Source organism: Tasmannia lanceolata, unplaced genomic scaffold, assembly GCF_043159265.1.
Source record: "Tasmannia lanceolata isolate RefF3 unplaced genomic scaffold, GAP_Taslan_0.1 ptg000018l, whole genome shotgun sequence".
NCBI lineage: Eukaryota > Viridiplantae > Streptophyta > Magnoliopsida > Canellales > Winteraceae > Tasmannia > Tasmannia lanceolata.
Window position 1 is genome coordinate 4215094 of NW_027518695.1, and position 22036 is coordinate 4237129.

General features: G+C 38.3%; 2 protein-coding genes across 3 annotated transcripts; both read left to right on the forward strand.

Annotated features, from left to right (window-relative positions):
* The first annotated feature begins 525 nt into the window (after positions 1–525).
* Positions 526–7675, forward strand: LOC143850357 (eukaryotic translation initiation factor 5A-2). Of its 2 annotated transcripts, XM_077359617.1 has the most exons (6): positions 526–713; positions 6670–6792; positions 6923–6979; positions 7069–7143; positions 7259–7394; positions 7511–7675. In XM_077359617.1, exons 1-5 carry the CDS (start codon positions 591–593, stop codon positions 7358–7360), a joined length of 480 nt encoding a protein of 159 aa, XP_077215732.1. In that variant the 5' UTR covers positions 526–590; the 3' UTR covers positions 7361–7394; positions 7511–7675. The 2 variants fall into 2 exon arrangements, with proteins under 2 accessions (XP_077215732.1, XP_077215730.1); XM_077359615.1 differs by having other exon boundaries at positions 527–713; positions 7259–7675.
* A 2359-nt stretch (positions 7676–10034) lies between these two features.
* Positions 10035–17634, forward strand: LOC143849846 (leucine aminopeptidase 1-like). The gene is made up of 10 exons (XM_077359110.1): positions 10035–10512; positions 11188–11608; positions 11790–11984; positions 12162–12387; positions 12787–12913; positions 13027–13122; positions 14747–14824; positions 15596–15656; positions 16676–16863; positions 17235–17634. The coding sequence occupies exons 1-10, from the start codon at positions 10312–10314 to the stop codon at positions 17361–17363; spliced, it is 1722 nt and encodes a 573-aa protein (XP_077215225.1). The 5' UTR covers positions 10035–10311; the 3' UTR covers positions 17364–17634.
* The last annotated feature ends 4402 nt before the right edge of the window (positions 17635–22036 follow it).

Sequence of the window (22036 nt, forward strand, 5' to 3'; positions counted from 1 at the left end):
TCACTTCCAAAGAGCACTGCTAGGAGAGGGAAAAAATACGGGCCTAACCCATCTGAGCCACGTCCACTAAAAGACAAATGAAGGAACTTAAACCCCAATAAAAGCAGTAAATACACATTTAAAAAGGTCACATCAACGGTCATTTCAGTCCCTTTTTTATTTTCCAAACGGAATCCCGTTTTCAAAGTGTTTTTGGGGAAATAAAATCGAATATCTTCTTTTTAAAACCAATTAATTATTCCTTCCTGCACGACTTTCATATAAAGAATCCTGACCGTCGAAAAGGGATAAAGCATCTACTACCCAAGGTTCCGTATGATGACAAATCCAAGCATCTGCACGACTTTCATAGAAAGAATCCTGACCGTGGAAAAGGGGATAAAAGCATCAACGATCCAAGGGTCCAGGGTAGAACACTTAACCAGGGTTAGGACAAATGGCGACTGTTGAGGGCAAACCCTAGTGAAGTAGGAATAGGAGGTATCGTAGGTGGCTATATCATATAAATAAAAACTTTGGTCACGGTGTAGCCCCCTCTTAAATTTCATCATCTTCTTGGTTTAGAGAGAGAGAGAGAGAGAGAGAGAGAGATGTCTGATGAGGAGCATCACTTCGAGTCGAAGGCTGACGCGGGTGCGTCAAAGACATATCCTCAACAGGCAGGAACCATTCGCAAAAATGGTTATATTGTTATAAAGGGTAGGCCCTGCAAGGTAATAATAATCTCTCTTCTTATTTTCTCTTTTTAGGGTTTTGTTCTTGTATAAGATCTAAGGATGTGCTTGGTTCTACTACTGTGTTTGATTGGGGTTTTTATGCCCTTTTATTTCAACTTTGTTAGATTTTTATTTTATTTTTATGGGTTCTACTGTGTTTGATTGGGTTTTTTATGGCCTTGATTTCAACTTTGTGAGGTTTTTTGTTTTTTATACGAGATCTTGGGTTTTTAATGTGGAATATGCTTTCAAGGGTTTGATACATTTTTCTGGGTTTAGATTAGAATCATCTGTAATTGATTATCTTTTGTCTCTGATTGATTGTTCTTTTCTTTCTTGGGTTTTTCAGATTTTTATGGGATGATTGGGTTTTTTCTTTTTCTTTTTCTTTGCCGCCTCCTACATATTTCGGCCTCTGTAGATCGTTTTCCAGTGGAAATTATTTCTCCCGTTCATTATTTTTTATGGGTTCATTAGTCTTGTCCTTTGGGGTTTCTTTCCTTTTTTTAAGATCTTGTTAATTTCTGATTTTTCTTGTTTGATATTGGTTTCCTACTGTGATAAAGTCTGTTAAGAACCTGAATCCGTTTTCAACGGGATTGATCTTCTTAGAGGGAAGATCAGCCTCACTTCGAGGGAAGGTTCTCTCCTCCTCCGTGTTCAAACACACAATTTCTGGGATAAATTTCTTCATTCCTTTCCAGTAACAGTATATAAAGCACTCAGAGATAAACATAGAAAGAGATAATGTAAAATTTATGTTGAAGTATAAAAGATAAATAATGCCTTTCTCCAACAACTTAAGCTTTTGGAAAAGTTGGTAAGTTAACATGGTATCTGAGCCGAAAGGTCTCGAGTTCAAACCTCCCGGATAGCAAAAATCCACATGCGATAGTCAGCCCAAAGTGGGACCACATGTGCCACGTGTTTGCCAAGTGGGCCACACGTGCGGGGGAGTGTTGAAGTATAAAAGATAAATAATGCCTTTCTCCAACAGCTTAAGCTTTTGGAAAAGTTGCTAAGTTAACAATTTAGATATGGTATTCCTAATCCAAGTTTCCTAATCTGACCTAACTACCTAATCTACCACCCTTATAATCAACTATCATATTTGAATGGATCTAATATTCTCTAGCACTAATTTTTTCCTCCCAAGTGGGGCCCATCTAGGCACGTAACATACCACTAGAGAATTAGTTGGGGATCTGAGCAATCTAATCATGCCGTGCATCAAATCTCCTTCGTTGTGTTGTTTTGGAAGCTTTTTCGGCAGCAAGCTTCTCGGAATTGATGACGCTGGTAGTTATCGACCCCGTAGTTATCGACCCCTTTATTTTGCTGCCTTTTCTCTTTCTCGTCTATGTGATTTCTTTCGCTCTTCTTCTTTTCACTCCTTTTTTCGTTTCTTCATTTTTGTCATACAAGCCTTCTCGGTGGTGCTCTCGTTGAACTCTTCATTCATATTCCTATAACATGGTGGCTCTTCTACTTTCATGCCAAGCGACAATACCATCTTGTTATACTTGGTATTCCTAGAAGCTAGTTGCCTTTTGATCTCTCTTATTGACTCATCTCACTGATCCATTACTCCTTCGATTTTCTCCTCTATGATACTGGGTCGTGCTGCTCTGGTACCAAATGTTACGAACCCGAATCGGTTCGCAACGTGATTAATCTCCTTAGAGGGAAGATCAGCCTCTTGACCCACTTTGAGGGAAGGGTCTGTCCTCGTTCATGTGCAAAGAAACAATTTGTCGTGTATGAAAGGAACTAGTATTTGCCCAACCGAAAAAATAATAATTTCATGAGGCTCATTCGTTTTTTTGTATAACCTACTGCTGGGGCGCTAATATATGGTCTAACAGCTTAAACCTTAATGCTCTCTTGGAAAAAAAAAAGAAAAAAAAATGTGACTTATTAAGAATCATAGAAAGATGTGAAGCCTCGGTTCATCATATTCAGAAGAAAGAAAAGATCAGTTAATGAGGAGACGGTACTTGGGTGCTTGAGAAAGAAATCCAATGCACCATCATCTGAAATATGGCTGTGGGTCAGGGTAAGGAAGAACAGGAGGAAGAAGGGAAAGAGGGGCAGCTGTCAGTTCTTTATTCTAACAAGGCGAGAAGGGAGATGATAGCTAAAGAACGTGTATACTAAGCGTGATTTGATGTGTTTCAACATTTTCCATTCGATAAGAGATCTCTGAAATCTTGAAATCTTTGGATTTCTTGCGGAAAGAGGGGCAGCTGTCAGTTCTTTATTCTAACAAGGCGAGAAGGGAGATGATAGCTAAAGAACGTGTATACTAAGCGTGATTTGATGTGTTTCAACATTTTCCATTCGATAAGAGATCTCTGAAATCTTGAAATCTTTGGATTTCTTGCCGAAAATGATTGCGAATTTGGTTGACGAATGATTTCAGACAGGAACTGCAAGTTTATTATCATCTGGTTTGAAGAGTTTTGTGCTTGATTTGAAGACTTTCTCTATCATTTTTCCTTCTTTTTTTGAAATGATGAAAAGATTTATTAAGCTAAGGGGAGAGCACCTCGACGACCGAGATGGTTAGTACAAGAGGAAGAAAAATGAGAGGGAAGGTTGAATAGCCAAAAGCTCTTAAGAGGTGTGTGTGTGTGGGGGGGGGGGGGGGGGGGGGTGATTGTGTTGGTAACTCAAATATCTTGCCTCTCCTTGGCTACACCAGCTCTAGCTAGCCGATTAGCTAGCCAATCAGCCTCAATATTTGCTATTCTTTTGATATTTTGATAGGAGATGGATAAGCCCGTCACGTGTCCTTGATATCGTCAATCGATATCTCCATGGATGGGAATGAATGGATACCCTTCAGCCATCTAATCACATTTAGGGACTCCCCCTCTACAGCCAGGCTGTCTGTGGTGCTACCATCTATAATTCTCAGCCCCAGGAGAATTGCTCTAAGCCTCTAACCTCTGCCTCATTTGTCTGCCATCCCCACAGGACCCGTAAAAGCCCATCTCGTAGCCCCATCCCTATAGGATACCCAATTCATCGTCCAAGCGCACTGCCGATTTCCAAAGCCCATTCTCCTCGGGAGATATTCCAGGCAATCCCATTCTACTCAGTTGTAGGCTTTCGCCATTCCAACTTGCATATGATACCCTTCCCTCCCAGCTTGAATTAATAATCAACAACCTCGTTAGCGATCAAGGCACTATCTAGATTGGCCTTCCCTGAACGAAGGCCGATTAAGTAATTGATATGACCTTTGGTAACACTTTCTTTAACCGCTCTGCCATCACTTTAGCCAAAACTTTGTAGAGGCACTGACTAGGCTGATTGGTTGAAATTCTGCTAGACTCGTTGCTCCTTTAATCTTGGGGATTAGCTCAATAAACTAATCCCTCTGTCTAACTCTAGGTTGTCATGGAATTCCATGGAGGTTTTGATGTCGGCTTTCACGGCATCCCAGTAGCTTTGGAAGAAAGCCCGACAAAATCCATCTGGCCTGGTGCTTTACCTCTATATCTCTGCTTAAGGCAAAGAAACTCAATCTCACCCCTTCATCAAATTGTTTCTCTAGGAGAACTTTTTTGCTCTCATCCAGCCTTTAAAAAAATGGCACACCATCAGATTTTGGGCGGGTGATATTTTCTCAAGTGTACAGTCTCGAGCTGAACTCCACAATCTCCTTTATTATAACTTCCTTTTCCTCCCTGAGCACCCCCATTTATCTGCAATGAATCAAGGTGATTAACCCGTCTCCTGGAACTTGGCACTCGCTGTGGCACTTGCTATCTTGTGAACTGTTTTGAAATTTCAGAATTGAATCATAAATCATAATAGGGGGCGTAAGATTTATTCTCACACACAAATAATAAAAGAATAATAAAGTAAGCAATTATTCATTTTTTGTTCAAATTCATAATTTAAATAGAAACTATCATGATTAGGTATTCAATATCATAATATGAATTGTTGGCTAACAAACTTGTCGCATACTAATCATATATTTCCATCCAAACACATGCATATTGGATTCTTCAAAATAGTAAGACATAAGATCCATCTTAATTCTCAAAGTATCAAACATCAAATGACAAATATCAGTGATTCGTCGATATTGTCTACTTTATAGTCGTTTCCCACTTCGATGCAAGTAACGCCCTCGAGCACATTCAATGTGTTTGACTGGTACAAACTGGTTTGATTCTTTTGAACTCCTCCTTCTTTGTCTTCTACCTTCTCACGAGAGTGCTTTTGAAGGTTTCTTCTTATGTAGGGGTCTTTCGAAAAATAATCTTATTTTCTTTATACATAACTTGATTCAGATAAATCGTGAATCGTATAAACGTACGATTTACGATCGAATCGTAAGATTCAATCGAAAATCACAATATTCATACTAATTAAGATTCAATCATAGGATTCAAATGGTAATCCATAAATTTGATTTGAATCGTAAATCGTAAGACTTCAAAACAATGCCCATGAAAGTGAGCAATGTTTTTTTTTCCTTTCCTTCAGCCAAAGGGCTTTATATCTCTAGGGCTCTATATCTTTGCCTCCAAAAAGATTTCTTCGCTGAGAACTAAGCAATTGTAATTCCCTTTTAAAGATCCCATTTCCTCCTTTGGGCTGGTATTCGAGATACTAGCACGGTAGCATATGCTTATTTGACCAAGATCTCCTATAGAGGTGCTTGGCCGAGCTTTGAAACTCAGACATGTAGTGTGTGGGCTTGGGATTCGACAGTGTTGAGCTGCTATGATATCTAGATATTGACTTGTTTCAAACATGTCACTCTTGCATTGAATCCTATGTTTTTTTTTCTTATTTGGTGCCGCATGGCTGCAATTATAATCTCAATTTTTATGTGTGCGAGTCTTCTAGAAGCTATTTTAAATTTTATTGTTAATTCAGTCTTCTAGGTTGTAACTTAAACTAGTCAAGTTTTTTGGTTATTTTATTTATGAGGAGTGCTAGCAGGATACATATGAGGATACCAGAGCAGGGATGGCCACTCACTGTGCCATGTGTGCAGATAGCGGTCTGACCAAACATGCTGGTCTCAGGGAATGCCCTTCATATCATTTACCCTTATTTATGTCTTGTGTTCTATGTCATCGTATTGGATACTCAAATTCAGCCCCATGTCGTAAGAAAATGTCATGTCCTTATTTCCCTGTCAGTCATTATCTGAACTCATTTCTGCATACCATATGTGAGCGGGCTTGGGATTTGATAGGTGGTTTGGGTCGTGGTGCTTTTGGTGGGTGGCACTAGTTGTGCAGGGGTGGAGGGCCACAAAGGCTTTGTACTGGGGGTTTGGTTTAGTATTGCACTTAAGGTTGAAGTGTTGCAGAACGCAGAGGACCAAGATGAAAAAAATTATTTCTTGAGGATAAATTTCATGGTGAATTATGAATCTGATCCTCTCTTCTATTGGAGGTGGTTAGGAAAAGGAAATAGTGTTCCTTGTCTAATGCCCCCTCAAAGTGGTGAAGAAAGGTATGTGAATGCCATTTATCACGATGGCCTCGTGATCAAATTCGTCTCATTGCCCCAAAAGTAGGTTAGTCCTGCATCCAGTCTATCTGCATTTGTATTTGTGTTCCTTAGATTGTCTCTCAATTGTCTGGTTATTATTATTATATTGAGATAGTCATTTAGATGTGGAGTTTGTTTGTTTTATTGTTCCTTGAAATGGTTATATAATTTTTAGAGTTTCTGGACACTATAATGTCGTGTTTCTGTACTGTGCTGGATGTTTTCATTGCTCTTCTACGATATCATTAAAATGTTCTTGTGCTTATGCAGTTATTTTTTATGTACTCAAATTCTTTATTGATATACATTCACCTTCTCTCTTATGGAATACAACATTAGGCATGGCATGTGGACTGTTTCTTTGATTTGAATTTTATGCCATACTAGCTCTCATATTTGTTACAAATGGGTTTTTTGGGAACAGGTTGTTGAGGTTTCCACTTCCAAAACTGGCAAGCATGGTCATGCCAAGTGCCACTTTGTTGCGATTGATATATTTAACGGCAAGAAGCTCGAAGATATCGTGCCTTCTTCCCATAACTGTGATGTAAGCTCTTTTGTGTTACCTCCCTTGATATGATGAAGTATAGAAAACCACCTGTTGGCATAGATGCACCAAATCAAATATTTAATTATTATTATTATTGCTACTCTTTTTTTTTTTCCTTTTACCGTAGGTGCCCCACGTTAATCGTACCGACTATCAGCTGATTGATATATCTGAAGATGGTTTTGTAAGTCTTTGTTTTTTAGCCTCAACATTTTTGGAAGTTATTGGGTCTGGGTTTATTAGAGCTAACAAACTTGAGATTGTTTCTTGCAGGTGAGTCTTTTGACTGAAAATGGAAATACCAAGGATGATTTGAGGCTTCCCACCGATGACAATCTTCTTACCCAGGTTTGTACCCAGTCTTCTTCATACCCGAGTAAACTACATGCAGAGTTTTAGGTCTTAATTGTTTTGGAACATTTGGCACAAAGTCTTAACACTGCTTTTGATTTTAATTCTGCAGATTAAAGATGGATTTGGGGATGGAAAAGATATGGTGGTAACCGTCATGAATGCAATGGGGGAAGAGCAGATCTGTGCTCTGAAGGACATCGGCCCCAAATAATTATCTACACCATCCTGTGTCTATCCTGCCAATGGTAATTCTTCTTTTGATAGCGTAGTCAGGATTTTGTTGGATGTGTGTTGTTGGTTGGTAGTAATACGGACTTTTTAAGATGATTTGACACCTGCGTTTGCTTTGGATCTTCCTAAGGCTTAGTATTAAAGACAGAAGGGAGCTTGTGGTATTGCAGGGGGGAATTTGTGGAACAGTGAACCATGGATATTTGTTTATATAGACCAAGTCACTTTAAATAGACTAAATATATAAGGCTATTGACATTTGACAGTTAAAAAGTGTTCTGCATTGCTTGGTGAATTGCTTCTATTTTATTTTCTCACGTTTTAAGAAAATCAGCATCAACTGATGTATGTGACTGTATCTTTGGCTTTTGGATGTTGGGTGTTATCCCCTCACTTTCTTAGGTTACCACCTAGGGGGTAAGCAGGACATTATCTCATTTTCATACGGGGTCGTGGTATCTTGAGTGCCATTCACACAAATACAAAACATGTGATCCATGCCCTTTGTTTCGATAGTGGCACTGCATTGCCTCTGTTATGAATCACTCTTCAAAATAGATGTGTCTGGCTTAATTGATTTCCGACCGTAGAGTTGCCGAGATGCCTCGCACATTTGGTTGCTCTGTCTCTCAGGCCATGATTCAAGCACCCCTTACAGCATATAACAAAGATCATTTAAAGAAGGCACTTTTTGATTTTTTATGAAGTCAAATGAAACCAAGGGCGATTATAAAGTACATTTAAAAAAGGCTGCTGATGTGCATTACCATGTTAATAATTGCACAAATCCACCTTGTCTCCTCTGTTTTAAATAGCTGTCGAAGGTTATTACAGTTCCTAAAAAGCTTTCTAAAGTCTATTAAAAAAGAAAAGACAAGCTGAGTTTGTGCAATTCTTAAAACATGGTGGTGCCAATTTCAGTCTCCTTACGTGGGCAATGCTGGTAGGCTCATGTAAGGTGAACTGATTACTAGTAGGAGCAAGCAAATCTTCTTTTTTTTCTCATCTGTGACTGATAATCAGTTTTGGAATAACAAACGGTTCTCAAATCGAAACAAAGAGGGCCTTAATTTTGAGTCCAGTAATCAGCTTTGTACACATTAGTTCTCAAAATCCAAAACAAACAGGCCTAAAATTAGCATTTCCGCACTTGATATATAAAATATTTAACAATTATTGTACATCGTGGAGAAAAAAATATTTTATCTAGATTCAGAGCATTTTCGCACTTGATATCTAAGTTGCTAGTTCTAATTTGGAAACAAACTCCCCTTACACACTGGTGTAGGCAATGGTATCCAGCGCTACCCTATCATTTCAGTATCCTATATCTGCTTCCAGCAGCGGGAACATTTAGTTTTTCGTGAATCAGAACAAACAAACATGTACTACCTGCCATTTTCTCCTTGAATCAATGGAGACACATTAAAGAGAAATATTTTCTTAATATGGCGGCATGGATTTGGCGCACGGTTCTTAGATTGTCTTGTATCATGTGGACATTTCATGAGATGTTATCGAAGGTTGAATTGTCGATGATTTGGTGGTAGAGGTTGATTACATTCTTACGCGGCGGTGATGTAGTTTATCTTGAAGGCCAGAAGCAGTGTATCTTTGAGGAAAAGGTTGCAGCAATGCGAAAAGTGATTGTGGTTATCAAGTCTTTTTTGCTAAGCTGGGCTTTGGCAAGGAAGGAATTTGGGGAGTGCCAATACAAGATGTTTTTTAGGAAGTGAAAAAGCATTCTTGAAAGCAAAATTCCTTAAAGAAGAAGACAGCAAAATGGAAGTCAATGACCCCTCAAATTCAGTCTTTATTTGCAAATAAGATTACTTTTGAGTTGATCTTATTTGAAAATGGGACAGTGCGGCTACTTTGGAAGCCACTTAAAAAGGTAGATATGAGACCAAATGTAACCATTGTTTGCATTCAAAATTATACGCTACAATGCATATAAGATCATATGCAAACGATTTTTGGTGGCATAAAAATTGGCCCTAAAGCATAACTTCAACATCCGTTTTCTTGGGAACGAGAACTTATATGGTGCCCGACCTTCAAAATAACAAGGGCGGAGAGAGAGAACCCCTCCACCCTTGATTTTCGATCCAGCAAAAGCTGCCTTTTTTAACTTTTTGCTGATCGGAAATCAAAAGCGGGTGGTTTGTCTCTCTCCGCCCTTTATTATAACGGTCACTTAAAAGGGCAGTTTAATTGTTCATTTCAAAATGCCCCATAGTTAGGCCTTTTGAAACATCTCCGGTTCCTCGGTGTGTCCAGATTACGACTATTTCCTTCTCCAATTTCTAATAAAACCCCTATACAAACGATATAGGTCCCAATTCCTGAATTGCATGGAATCTAACACAGGCACATCATAATGAACAATCACTGTGAGTAAAAACGTGGAATAGAAGCCATACCTAAATTAGAATGAATGAAATGAAAAGCCAAAGTGAAGGAAGAAAATGAAATGATAAGGAAAACAAGGTTGGAAGAACCTACCTTGAAAATTTGACGTGCATTTTCAATGACTGACCGCAGCTTTGGCTCTGATAATAGGGAGCTGGCAGTGCTTCCTGGCGCTATGAGCTTCTTCCCTGCCCAAAAATCTTCTCTATCGGATGGTCTAAACCTTTCCATCTGTAAGACATTCATAATTCTCTACTTTTGGAAGAGTTAGAAGTTAGAAGCATGTAGCGAGATTATTTTGAGGCAACAAATGAACGGTTTGGATCTTCAAACAAAGTGGGCCTACCTTGTTCAAAATATAAACAATTCATATGTTGGCCCCCAGGGAGGGTATACTGGTTGCGACTGTGTGAGACCCTATACGGAAGAGAGAGGGAAAAAGGTACAAGGGGGCTAACCGGGACTTGTAGGGGGCGAATTTATGAGCGACTGAATAAATAGGAAGAGGATAACAGGAGGATGGCCGCTGTTGCTGCCGTGGTTAGTTCGCTTGTTGGGAGTTCCTCGTCTCCCGTCTTTACAAAACTACACACTTGTCCTATCCTCCGCCTCTTCATCGCCGCTCCTCCTCCTTCTTTCCGCCGGCTGCGTATGGCCCACACGCTCATTCCCCACGCCTCTCTCGGCCTTACCAAGCCTTCTGCTAGTGCCATTCCCGAGGTCTCTCTCTCTCTCTCTCTCTCTCTCTCTCTCTCTCTCTCTCTCTCTCTCTCTCTCAATGGGTTCCTTATTATTTCTTTTTTGTTAGTTTGAGCTTCTTTTTGAGTTGTGCTTGTGGGTGGGTGGCCTTTGCCTGCAGGCCACCTGTTTGATAGAAGTTCTTCAAGGACATTTTAGGTTTTTTTTTTCCCGGGGGGGGGGGGGGGGGGGGCGGCGCTGGGGGCTTAGTTTTTTGGATGTATTATTTTATCTTTTATTAATAATGTCGTCTGTGTACTGTATTATTATGATTTTTTTTTTAATACAGTTCTTATTCTTTTTAATGCTTTGTTCATGTATTTAAGTGTTTTTCTTTTGTTAGCATATGTGCATTTAAGTTGTTTTTGATGAAATTGCTGGAGGGAATTGGGTCTACTGAGATGTGGCTTTCTGGTTTTCAGTTTGGCGTCCCTCATGGGTTTTTGGTTTTTTTGTGTGAGTGATTTGGGTTTTGGTGGGCTTGGTTTTCGGTTTGGCGTCCCACATGGGTTTTTAGTTGATAAGTTAGTGGTTCTTTATCCATGAATATCACTTTTTTTTTCTAGTAAATCCACTGTTCTTGATCATTTACAAGCCAGTAGTGCTTCGAAACGTTGCTCCTTTAAAGTACACTAAATCTTATATGTTTTTGTTTAGATTGCATTTTCTGCAAAAGAGACCGATTTTTCGGAATGGAAAGGGGACATTCTTGCAGTTGCTGTATCAGAGAAGGACATGTCTAAGGACAGTAATTCCAAATTTGAGAACACTATTTTGAGAAGACTAGACAACCAGCTTGGTGGCCTTTTAGGCGAAGCATCGGCAGAGGAGGATTTCACTGGAAAAGCCGGTCAGTCTACAATTCTCAGGCTTCCTGGTTTGGGTTTCAGACGGCTCGGCTTGATTGGACTTGGGCAATGCAAGCCCTCCACTACTACAACCACTTACAAAGGCCTAGGCGAGGCCATTGCATCAGCCGCAAAAGCTGCCCAAGCGAGTAATGTGGCAATTGTTCTTGCTTCTTCTGAAGGGATTTCCTCAGATACGAAGCTCCACACTGCTTCTGCAATTGCATCAGGTATATATGCGTTTATTCTTAGGATTGAGATTTGCAAAATCTTATCATGATTGTCTCTCTGTTTTTTTTGTTTTTTTTTTCAAGTTTAACTTCATTGAATAATAATGGTTTGTTTATTTTATCAATTTGTCATTTGCCTGAGTTTGTTCTTGAACTTACTGTGGTGGTTTGATTACTCTAGGAACCGTGCTTGGGGTTTATGAAGACAATAGGTTTAAATCAGAATCGAAAAAGCCATTACTTAAGTCGGTGGATATTATTGGTCTCGGGACTGGACCTGAACTAGAAAACAAGCTTAAGTATGCAGTTGATGTTTGCTCTGGAGTGATTCTTGGGAAGGAGCTTGTAAATGCGCCGCCAAATGTACTTACCCCTGGTTCGTAAGAAACGTTTTTAATTGCTGGTTTATATATTATCTGACATGAGGCTTGCTGATCTCAGTCCACTTTTTTTCCTATTTATTTGATTGGTGATATTTGCTTCATTTGTGTTTGAGATGAGAGTGAATGATGGTTCTGTTGAAGACTTGAATTGTTTGGCTCTTATGTTTCAGGGGTAATGGCTGCCGAGGCTTCTGGAATTGCTGCCGAGTTCAGTGATGTTCTTACTGCAACAATATTGGATGCAGATCAATGCAAAGAATTAAAGATGGGTTCATATCTGGGTGTTGCTGCTGCGTCTGCTAACCCACCTCATTTTATCCATATCTGTTATAAACCTCTGAATGGGCAAGTGAAGGCCAAGCTGGCGATAGTTGGGAAGGGATTAACATTCGACAGGTATGCATTTTTTTCTAAGAACCCACATATTGTTATTCTTCTTCAAGGAAAAAATATGAAAAAAAATTATAACATTGTTAACCAGAGAATGATTTGTTCCCCCCTTTTCACTTTTTACAATTTACATACCTTACGTAAATGCCAACTATTGCTATATATGTTGTATCTCAGCTTTGCAATGTGATCTGGTTACATTTTGTTGGGCCAATCTCATTCTTGTTGGCAAACTTGATTTGACTTAGTTACTTAATACATTAGTAAAATCGAGATTGTGATTTGTGTATTTAGCAGTGGCAATCATACATGTCATAATTAAATAACTCTTGCAATGAAGAGAATGTGATGGCTCTCAGTTTATATGGGGTTCTTGAATGAGCATTTGATCTTCTTTGTTATCAGTGGTGGCTACAATATTAAGACAGGGCCTGGGTGTATGATTGAGCTTATGAAATTTGACATGGGGGGTTCTGCAGCAGCCCTAGGTGCTGCAAAAGCCATAGGTCAAATTAAACCTCCAGGGGTAGAGGCAAGTTGGTCTTCATTATTCATCTTTTGGGAATCCAAAACTAAACAGATCTTCAATATTGGTGGACGTTCTCACAAATGAAAGTGACTTTGCATGCTTTTGAGTATTTTCAGGTTCATTTCATTGTTGCTGCTTGTGAGAACATGATTAGTGGTACAGGCATGAGACCAGGAGACATAGTGACAGCTTCAAATGGAAAGACAATCGAGGTAACTCTTCTGCTTGTTGAGGGCGTCAATCTGTGGAGGCTTTATGATGTCACTCTGAGTTTTGTTTATCTCATGTGCTCACTACTGTCTTCATATAGCTTCAAAATTATGTGCTATCTACAAAAGGTAGTTACCTCCACTAGAAAAAAAAGAAAGAGAAGAAAAAAGAAATTGGAGTCCATCCCCATGGGCCATCTAGGGGTCTGCCTGTCATGCTGTTATATTGTTCTTCGTTAATGCTTTCTTTGCAATTATCTTCCAATTTCATAATTTGTCTTGGCGACTTTATAAGCTTACGATTTCTCAGTGAATATCAAGAGTAAGAAATGGAAGAAATGCATATTACCACTGCTAATGAACTTAAGACAGAAATTCATTGGTTGCTTATGAAAATAAGCAAAAGAGGTGAATCACCTGTCACTCACTTTCTTGCATGTCTCTTAATCCCACTTTGAAGATTTGTAGACAATTAAAATGGGTAGATAGAACAGATGTATTGTACCATTATACTTGTCTTCAACTCCTGATATTTAGCTTTTATTGTCTCAGCACCTGTTTAAGATTGCCATAGTTCTACCATTCCAAAAAAAATAGAAAAGCGATTGCCATAGTTCCCCTCACTCTTCTTGGCACACACCTTTATCTTGTGATATGTCTTGGATTATGACATAGTTCTTACTGACTTGGCCTAATTGATCATGGATGTCAATGTTACAAACAAAAACAGTTATATGAACATTCTGGGTACTGTTGGCTCACGATTTCCTTCAGAGACTGGCGACGCATGTGACACCTTATGAGGGAGACCTAGTTGTGGTTCTATTGAAATGAAAAACGTGGTCTCATTGAAATGTGGTATCAATGTCTCAACCGGGCTAAAGAATTAGACCAGTACTGTGCAATTTGCATGTCTTACCATGTATTTTATTGAATGCCTTTCTCCGTCACACAATGCAACATAGCAAGTGTGGCATCTGCTTCTGAATTAACATGCCACATATATTATTGCAACTTGACTGCTTCCAAAAGGTTCACAAGTCTTATTTATACAAAATGACCCAAGAATTGAGAATTAACATTTTGTAAAACTCGATGCTAGGTTTTTTCCCCTCTTCCATTCTAAGTAGTTCTAATCATTCTTGTAACTTGCTCTTATAATTATATTTCAGAACATGCTGAATTACAGATTGGTTGTTGCATGGGAATCTTTTTGTTTTTCTGTATTTCTTTCATATGGACATCTCTCTGTTGAGGAATTAATTTTGTTGATAAATTGATAGCATTAATGAAATTGATAGGTTCTTTGCAGTATGAAATGACATTTTTTTTTAAACTTTGATGCCATTAATGACTACCCGACTTTGACAAAGTAACAAATTCTCACTGTAATTGATTGTCAACAGTCAGATGTTCAAGATCAATAATAATAATGACCATACTTTCCGGTGGATGAGTACTTTGTACATGACATTACATATATCAACATTATTTTGAGGGGCTAATTGAATTTTCTAATTGAATTTTAGAGCTGTTATCTGACATATGCAAGAGCCTGATTTTCTATGTGAAGATTTCAACAATTGTGTACTTAAGCATGGTTCTCTGCCCTCATCCTATATTGCAGGTCAATAACACTGATGCAGAAGGTAGACTAACACTTGCAGATGCTTTGGTTTATGCTTGCAAAGAAGGTGCTGAGAAAGTATGTGGCACAAGCAAAAGCATGATACTATATTATGTTTTAGGAACAGATGAGAATCTCTTCATTCTTCAGAATCCATCACATCATGCATTTTTGCAACTTATTTGTGGAATTAACTCTGAGAATAATGTAAATACTAACTTGGCTTATGTAATGTTAACTGAACATGTGTCCTAGGTGCCAAATGTGAACCAGCATAAAGTTTCTGGAATGGAAACCTTTAAAAGTTCAGGCAAAGGGACACTTTTTGTAAACTAAAAAGGGAAAATGAAGAAAATATTGAAGATCAAAATAAAAATGTAATTGGGAAAATATTAGTTGATGTCAGTTATTTGGTGATTAGAAAAATATCTTAACTTATATTTTAATCAATTATAACAAGCAATAAGCATCATGCAATGACAGTTTCAAGAGATTTTAACCTACATCAATATCATGTAATTGTTATCGGTTGGGTTGTTCTGAACTGTGAGGAAATGATACGAGTTAATGTGACAAGCTATTATAAAAAATAAAAAAAAATGCCATAGAATATCCTAAGCAAAAGTCTCATAAGAAAAGTAAAGTTAATGTGCACACACAGAAATCAACAAAAAATGGAAAAAGCCCTAGATCATGAGTTCAGCAAAAAAAATGGAAAGGTTTTTATGTTATGTGGGAGATGTTTCTCCCCACTCATTACTCATCACGAGAATTTTGAATATTTGATATTATTTTGATTGTATCAAGGATGGGAGTTTTCTTAATGCCTTTCTTGACTGTTGCATGCAGATAGTTGATCTTGCAACTCTAACTGGGGCCTGTATAGTTGCCCTTGGTCCTGATATTGCAGGTATACTGCTATACATAGTGTGCATAATTTTCTCGTACATCTTTAGAATTGTTGTTTACATTTTTGCTAGAGATATGTCAATTTCATGGCACATGATCCTGGACCATTCTGCTGGAAACTTTATTTTTTCTTCTTCGTCAACATCCGTCATAGTGGCTTCTGAAATTAAAAATTGAGAAAAAATGTATTAACAAATATTAATTATGAAGCAACATTCACTATGAACGTTTGGTTGTAGGACCACGTACTATACAACCAAAAGAGAAACCATTATTGAAAATCATTTTCATTTTTATTTTCTGACTTGTTCTCTTTGGATGCTTTTGATTATCAGTACCACTTTACTTTTACTGATTGCAAATTCTACATTCCCAGTGGGATTTTGTAGTAAGGCATTCTTCTTGTTGTTGATGCGACTACCAAAGGGAAGTGCTCTGATTATTTTGTCCCTTATCATAATTTCCTTATTATCATTCCTGTTTTTTTCCCATTCTTTTTTATTTTTGGATATTTAAAATTGATTTATTTTAGTGAATGTGGAGCTCGCTGATTTAACTTTTTGTGCATTGTCAGATTTCAATTTTGCATTTATGAACCATGCAATGATCTTTGCACCCACTTAATCATGATGTCATAATGTTCAAATCTGATTGTAGTGAAACATTATCTCTAACATCGTATTGTCACGCTGACCGTATTCTTTCTAGATTATTTCATTTTAAATGAGTCTTCCTTGAGCATGAAACACATTATCTCTAACATCATATGAATCTTGCTTGAGCTTGTAAATTGTTGCTCGAGACCTTCAAACTTGCAACCTTTCCATATTGAAATCACACATTAGCCGAGTTGAGAGAGAGAGAGAGCTCTCTCTCTCTCTCTCTCTCTCTCTCTCTCTCTCTCTCTCTCTCTCTCTATATATATATATATATATATATATATATATATATATATATGAAATGTTAAAGCTGAGTCCTAATTGGTTTGATTTGATGCTAACAAACCTTAAATTCGCACAGGAGTTTTCACACCAAGTGATGAACTCGCAAGGGAGATCTTTGCAGCTTCAGATATTACTGGAGAGAAGTTCTGGAGAATGCCATTAGAGGAAAGCTATTGGGAGTCGATGAAATCAGGAGTAGCAGATATGGTTAACACTGGAGGCCGTCAAGGTGGTGCCATCACTGCTGCTCTATTCTTGAAACAGGTTTGGACTTTGATCTTTTCTTTCTTTCTTTCACATTTTTTGAATGTGGAGGAAGATTTGAACCAATGACCACACACTATCCCAAGTACCATACCATTAGATTTTGATGTGGTATTCCCTTCAATCATCAGCTCAGTTATTAATGATTAAAAGAGCATAGCTTAATTGCACTAGCAATTTGCCAATAAGATTTAAATGATCTAAATCATTGAAGACCATCACTGGTGTGGTAGTGTCGTTGTTACTTTATTAATAAAGGCAATTCCCTGGCCCTTGGTTCCAGTCTTGCAAACGAATATTTGTCCAGTTCGAACTTAGGAGTGAACACATTAATGATTGGAAACTGAAAACCAAACTCTCTACTTTTGCAGTTTGTTGATGAGAAGGTACAATGGTTGCATATAGACATGGCTGGCCCTGTATGGAACGATAAGAAACGTTCTGCGACAGGATTTGGGGTTTCCACATTGGTGGAATGGGTTCTGAAAAACTCGTCTTAGCTCAGGCGGAAATTCTTGGATTGAACTGCTGTAAACCTAATGAGGACTAAGAAGCGAACCAGCTCAACTGGGTTTTGTGATACTATCAAATCCAATTGGGTAACAGTAAGATGTCATGAAGAAGAAAGGGAGAAACGGTAGGAAGATGCAGGGTATTGTTTACACAGAATAATAACTGTTCAATGTTATTTATCATAACAGATTGGCAGTAATGTTTCTGCTCTTCATGATTTTGACTACCGAAATGCCAGTAATATTAGGATTGATGACCCCTCTGGAAACTGTAACCTATATTCAACTTGATAATGGATGTATGTAGTAGACCTGGCAAAAAGTGACCCGGACCCGCAGGTCCACCCTGCCCGCCCGTATCTGTCAATACTGGGCTGGGTAAACCCGCGAGTGCCGACAGGTCCCGTAAAAACCCAAATGATCGAGATTTTATATGGTGTAAGCCCGTATATTCCGTATTTTTCAGAAAGTATGGTACGACCACATCATAGGATGATCTGAACCGTCCATGTCATGGAACACAACAGAAATGGGTTGTGCTCCAAAAATCATTCCATAGGATGATCCTAGCCACATCGTAGGTTGATCTAAACCATCCATGCGATGGAACACAACATGAATGGGATGTGCCCAAAAAATCACTCCATAGGATGATCCTAGCCCCCGATCTATAGAGGTTTCTATAAATAATAATAATATGCAATTCCTCCATAGATCAGAGGGCTAGGATCATCCTATGGAAATGTTTTTTGGGCACAACCTATTTACGTTATGACCCATCACATGGATGGTTGGGGTCTGGGTTCACAAAATAGTGACCCGTAAGATTCCGGGTCATTTGTGACCCGGCCCATACCACCCGGACCTGTACGGGTTGGGTGAAACCCGGCCCACCCGTTTGCCAGGTCTAGATGTATGCATATGCTTGATAGTTGCATTGATATTGCCATCCCCTTGATCTTGAACTATTTATCAAGAACATCACTGTTGCACTATTTCTTATCCACTTTCGATCCTCTTCAACCAACTTTCTGTATTCAACTGTCATGATTAACATTTTATAAGAAGTCTTGTCCAAAAAATTAGGCCTAATTTCATATGAGATCATAAACTTATTCCTTTGATTGACGGCAAACTAAGTTTACAAGACCACGTTTAAGAACTTCCATAGATTTCATTTCATAAGTGTGACAAACTAACGATGGATTCAACAAATTTCATTGCACATCTATGCCATACGGGCCATACCAAGGGTGGATCCATCGTGTCATTATAGGTGTGTCATACCACGAGTAGTTGGGGATGCAACTAGTAGTTTCAAGTAAATTATAGGGTATCTATTTCTTGCTGGGCATGCAACTAGTAGTTTCATGGACATTTTTGTGGTACCATATCTATAGCCTTCGACATTCAAGGATTGCAAAGGGAATAACATCAACCTGGGCTACTCTATTAACCCAAGCACACAAAGGAAGGATCATGCAAATTAACTGCAGCAGTTAAACTTCAATCTGGAAGTAAGTTCTTTAAGTGGGGATCGATGTTTAATTAGGCGCTGAGAATGGGTTGTTCATAAGAAGCTATCTCCTATCACTGCTACGCATCTGGCCAGTTCTTTAAAACCCGGACTCGGACGAGAACTCAGCTGAGGTAAAAGGGAGTGTTGACTCGGGTGAAGCAGTGATTGACAAGGACAATTTTTCCAGTGAATGATTTCCTACTTGTCCAGATGGTGGCTTGTAAATGAACAAATGGGTTGAAACAAAAATGAGCACTGGTCCACATTCAATTGGGTACGCATCCATTAATTAGATGGTTAGGATTGTTTGATCAGTGTGATTTGGGTGAAGAGCCATCTATAGTGGGTCCCATTGGATGGACAGTAAGGATAAAGGACCATCATATAGAGTTTTCGAGAGAGAAAAAAAAATCACCGGAGAGGAAATGGGAATCTTGAATAAGCAATCCTAGCGTCTTTCGAATGTTTAAAACTGATAAATTTTTATCCTCCCATAATATTTGATTAATTTTCTTTAATTTTTGAGTTTAAAAACACAATAAAAGAAGAAACCCAAGCTAGGCAATGCGTATATTCGTAGGCCTATATATGTATGTATGAATGTACATATTATACTCACCCCCAACTCACCGTTTAAAGCAGGTTAAGAGAATAGAAAGAGAGAGAGAGAGAGAGAGAGAGAGAGAGAGAAGAGTCTCCCCCATATGAACTAAGATGTGGTATCCTATCCAGGGGCGGAGCTAGGAATTTACACTTGGGGGGGCCAAACTAATTTTCACCTGGCTGCATTGTTCTTTGGGGGGGCCATGGCCACTAAACTTGTGAAGAGCTTATATTCTTCGGTTAAGACACTTTATAAAGATTTTTTATGGTTTTTCTCGACCAGATTCCAGACACCACCACTTTATTAGTAGGATATGTTTCAGCATTATTGGGTGTCTTAATAGGTTAGTCCATAATCTATTTTAGATAATGACCACTAATGGGTTTACTTAATAATATAATCATAAGTGAATTTGCATCACATCCCTTCTTTTTATTCAAAGGTTCCCAATAAATCATCTCATTCTCATCCTCGTAAGACAAAAGAGCATGAGAATGAGCATCATTTTCCTTCTTAGCTTCTCGATCTCAATCTCTCCCTTTTGTATTCCTTCTAAAAGGAAAAAAAAACTAATGAAATTCAAGGAACAATATCTGTTTTGTGCTTATCTGGATCTCATCAACCAAAATTTTGTATTATTATGTTTCAAATTAAATATAAATAAAGTGATATTCCTTTTAGGTGTCATGCATGCAAACATACACCATGTCATGTCGAGCATAGCGTAAGCCTGCTTAAGCTCAATGACTAACGGATCGGGAGAATATGCAACTGAGTAAAAGTGAAAATGTATATGCTACAAATCGATCATCTCAATATATAACTTAAAATGTGAAGAGTGTTTGATTTAATATCCGATTAATGCACATTGTTTCTATTTATAGTCATTTTTAAAGAGATCTTTGCCCTAATCTGCAAGGGGAAATGATAAATGCGCCCCTTTTCATCACTTCGGACACCCAGCAACAGTGTATCAGTTTCATGGACTGCAGAGGGGCTGATATACTTCACGTCAGAAGGATTCAACGGATTTGATTTCCACGTACACTGTAGTGGGGTGTCCCATGTGATGAAAAGGGGCGCATTTATCATTTCCCATCTGCAAAGTGTTTCTCAATTAGTCATTGAAATTATGAAGTTAAAAAAAAAATCTTAGTAGTCCCTAAAAAAATGCTTATTAGAAATATTTTAAAATTTTAATTTTTTGGCATAGTTCTTGATAAATAATATTCGGTGTATATTTTACAATTGCGGATTTATAGATAATAAAAAAACTTATTTTTAAATGACTCAATTTGTTTGATTTTTCTCAAGCTTATTTGGATCGGTTTGCCCCTCCTCTTTATTTTGAACTTCTACCTTTGGCTGTTAGCATTCCTGGCCAGCTACTAGCAACCAATTGGAGAAGTTTAGAATAAAAAGAGGAGTATATCAAAAAAGGGAGTGCTTATATGAATTCCCGTAAACATAACATCATATTATCACCATCCAAAATCAAAACCTAAATACAAAAAACATGTTTAAATCTCATTTACGTATCTAAGCTGCCGCTTATATGGGGATTTGCTAGGGACCATTTCAAAAGGCATTTCGCGGACCGGCTGTTGCATGAGAGACCAGCCACATTGGCTTCCTTTTCAACAGATTTTGTCTTATTCATTTAATTCATCTGAGGTGGCCCTGAAATGCCGTGCGATGTTCCCTAGCAAATCTCTTATATTCAAAATGCCCCACCAATGATTAATATTGAAAATAAAGAAAAATCCATAAGTAAGAAAAATTGCATAACTAAAGCTGCATGAAATTTTAAAAAACTTGAAAATATGAACTTAAATAGGGAATATAGTTTTGAGAGCTACATTGTAAAATTTGAGGGGGTTTTGATGCCAGAAAAGTTGGATTCCGTATCATAAAGATGAGAATGAGCGCTGGAGAAAATTTCAGATATAAAAAAGATATTTCTCTCTATAAGAACATAATTTTCAGAGTATATTTAAGAGGAAAATGTTTGTGCGCTCGAGCGCATACAGCTTATATATATATGCACTTAATGGCCCAAAACTAAGGGTGTCAATTTTGGCTCGGGCTCGGAAGCTCGCTCGAGCTCGGCTCGAATCCTTAACGAGCCGAGCCCGATTTAGGCCAGGCTCGGCTCGGCTCGTTAAGAATTTAATATATTTAAATATATATATATATATATATATATATATATATATTATATATTAATATATACACTAAAAGGGTTGTCCAGGGAGTGAAAGGGGGAGGCAAAATATGTCACTTCATTTTTGGAACCCCATTTGTTACTTGGACCACCCCCCATAGTGTAAAAAAGGTAGTCAAATTACACTAGATAGGGCTGTCCAGGGAAGATGAGGGGTGTGAACTTGATATAACCCGAGCTCGGTGAGGCTCGCGAGCCTGGCCGAGCCTGACCGAGCCGAGCCGAGCCTGACCAAGCTCGGCTCGGCTCGGCTCGTTTACACCCCTACCCAAAACTCATGTGTGCCCACATTGTTAGGATGATCCAAAGCATTC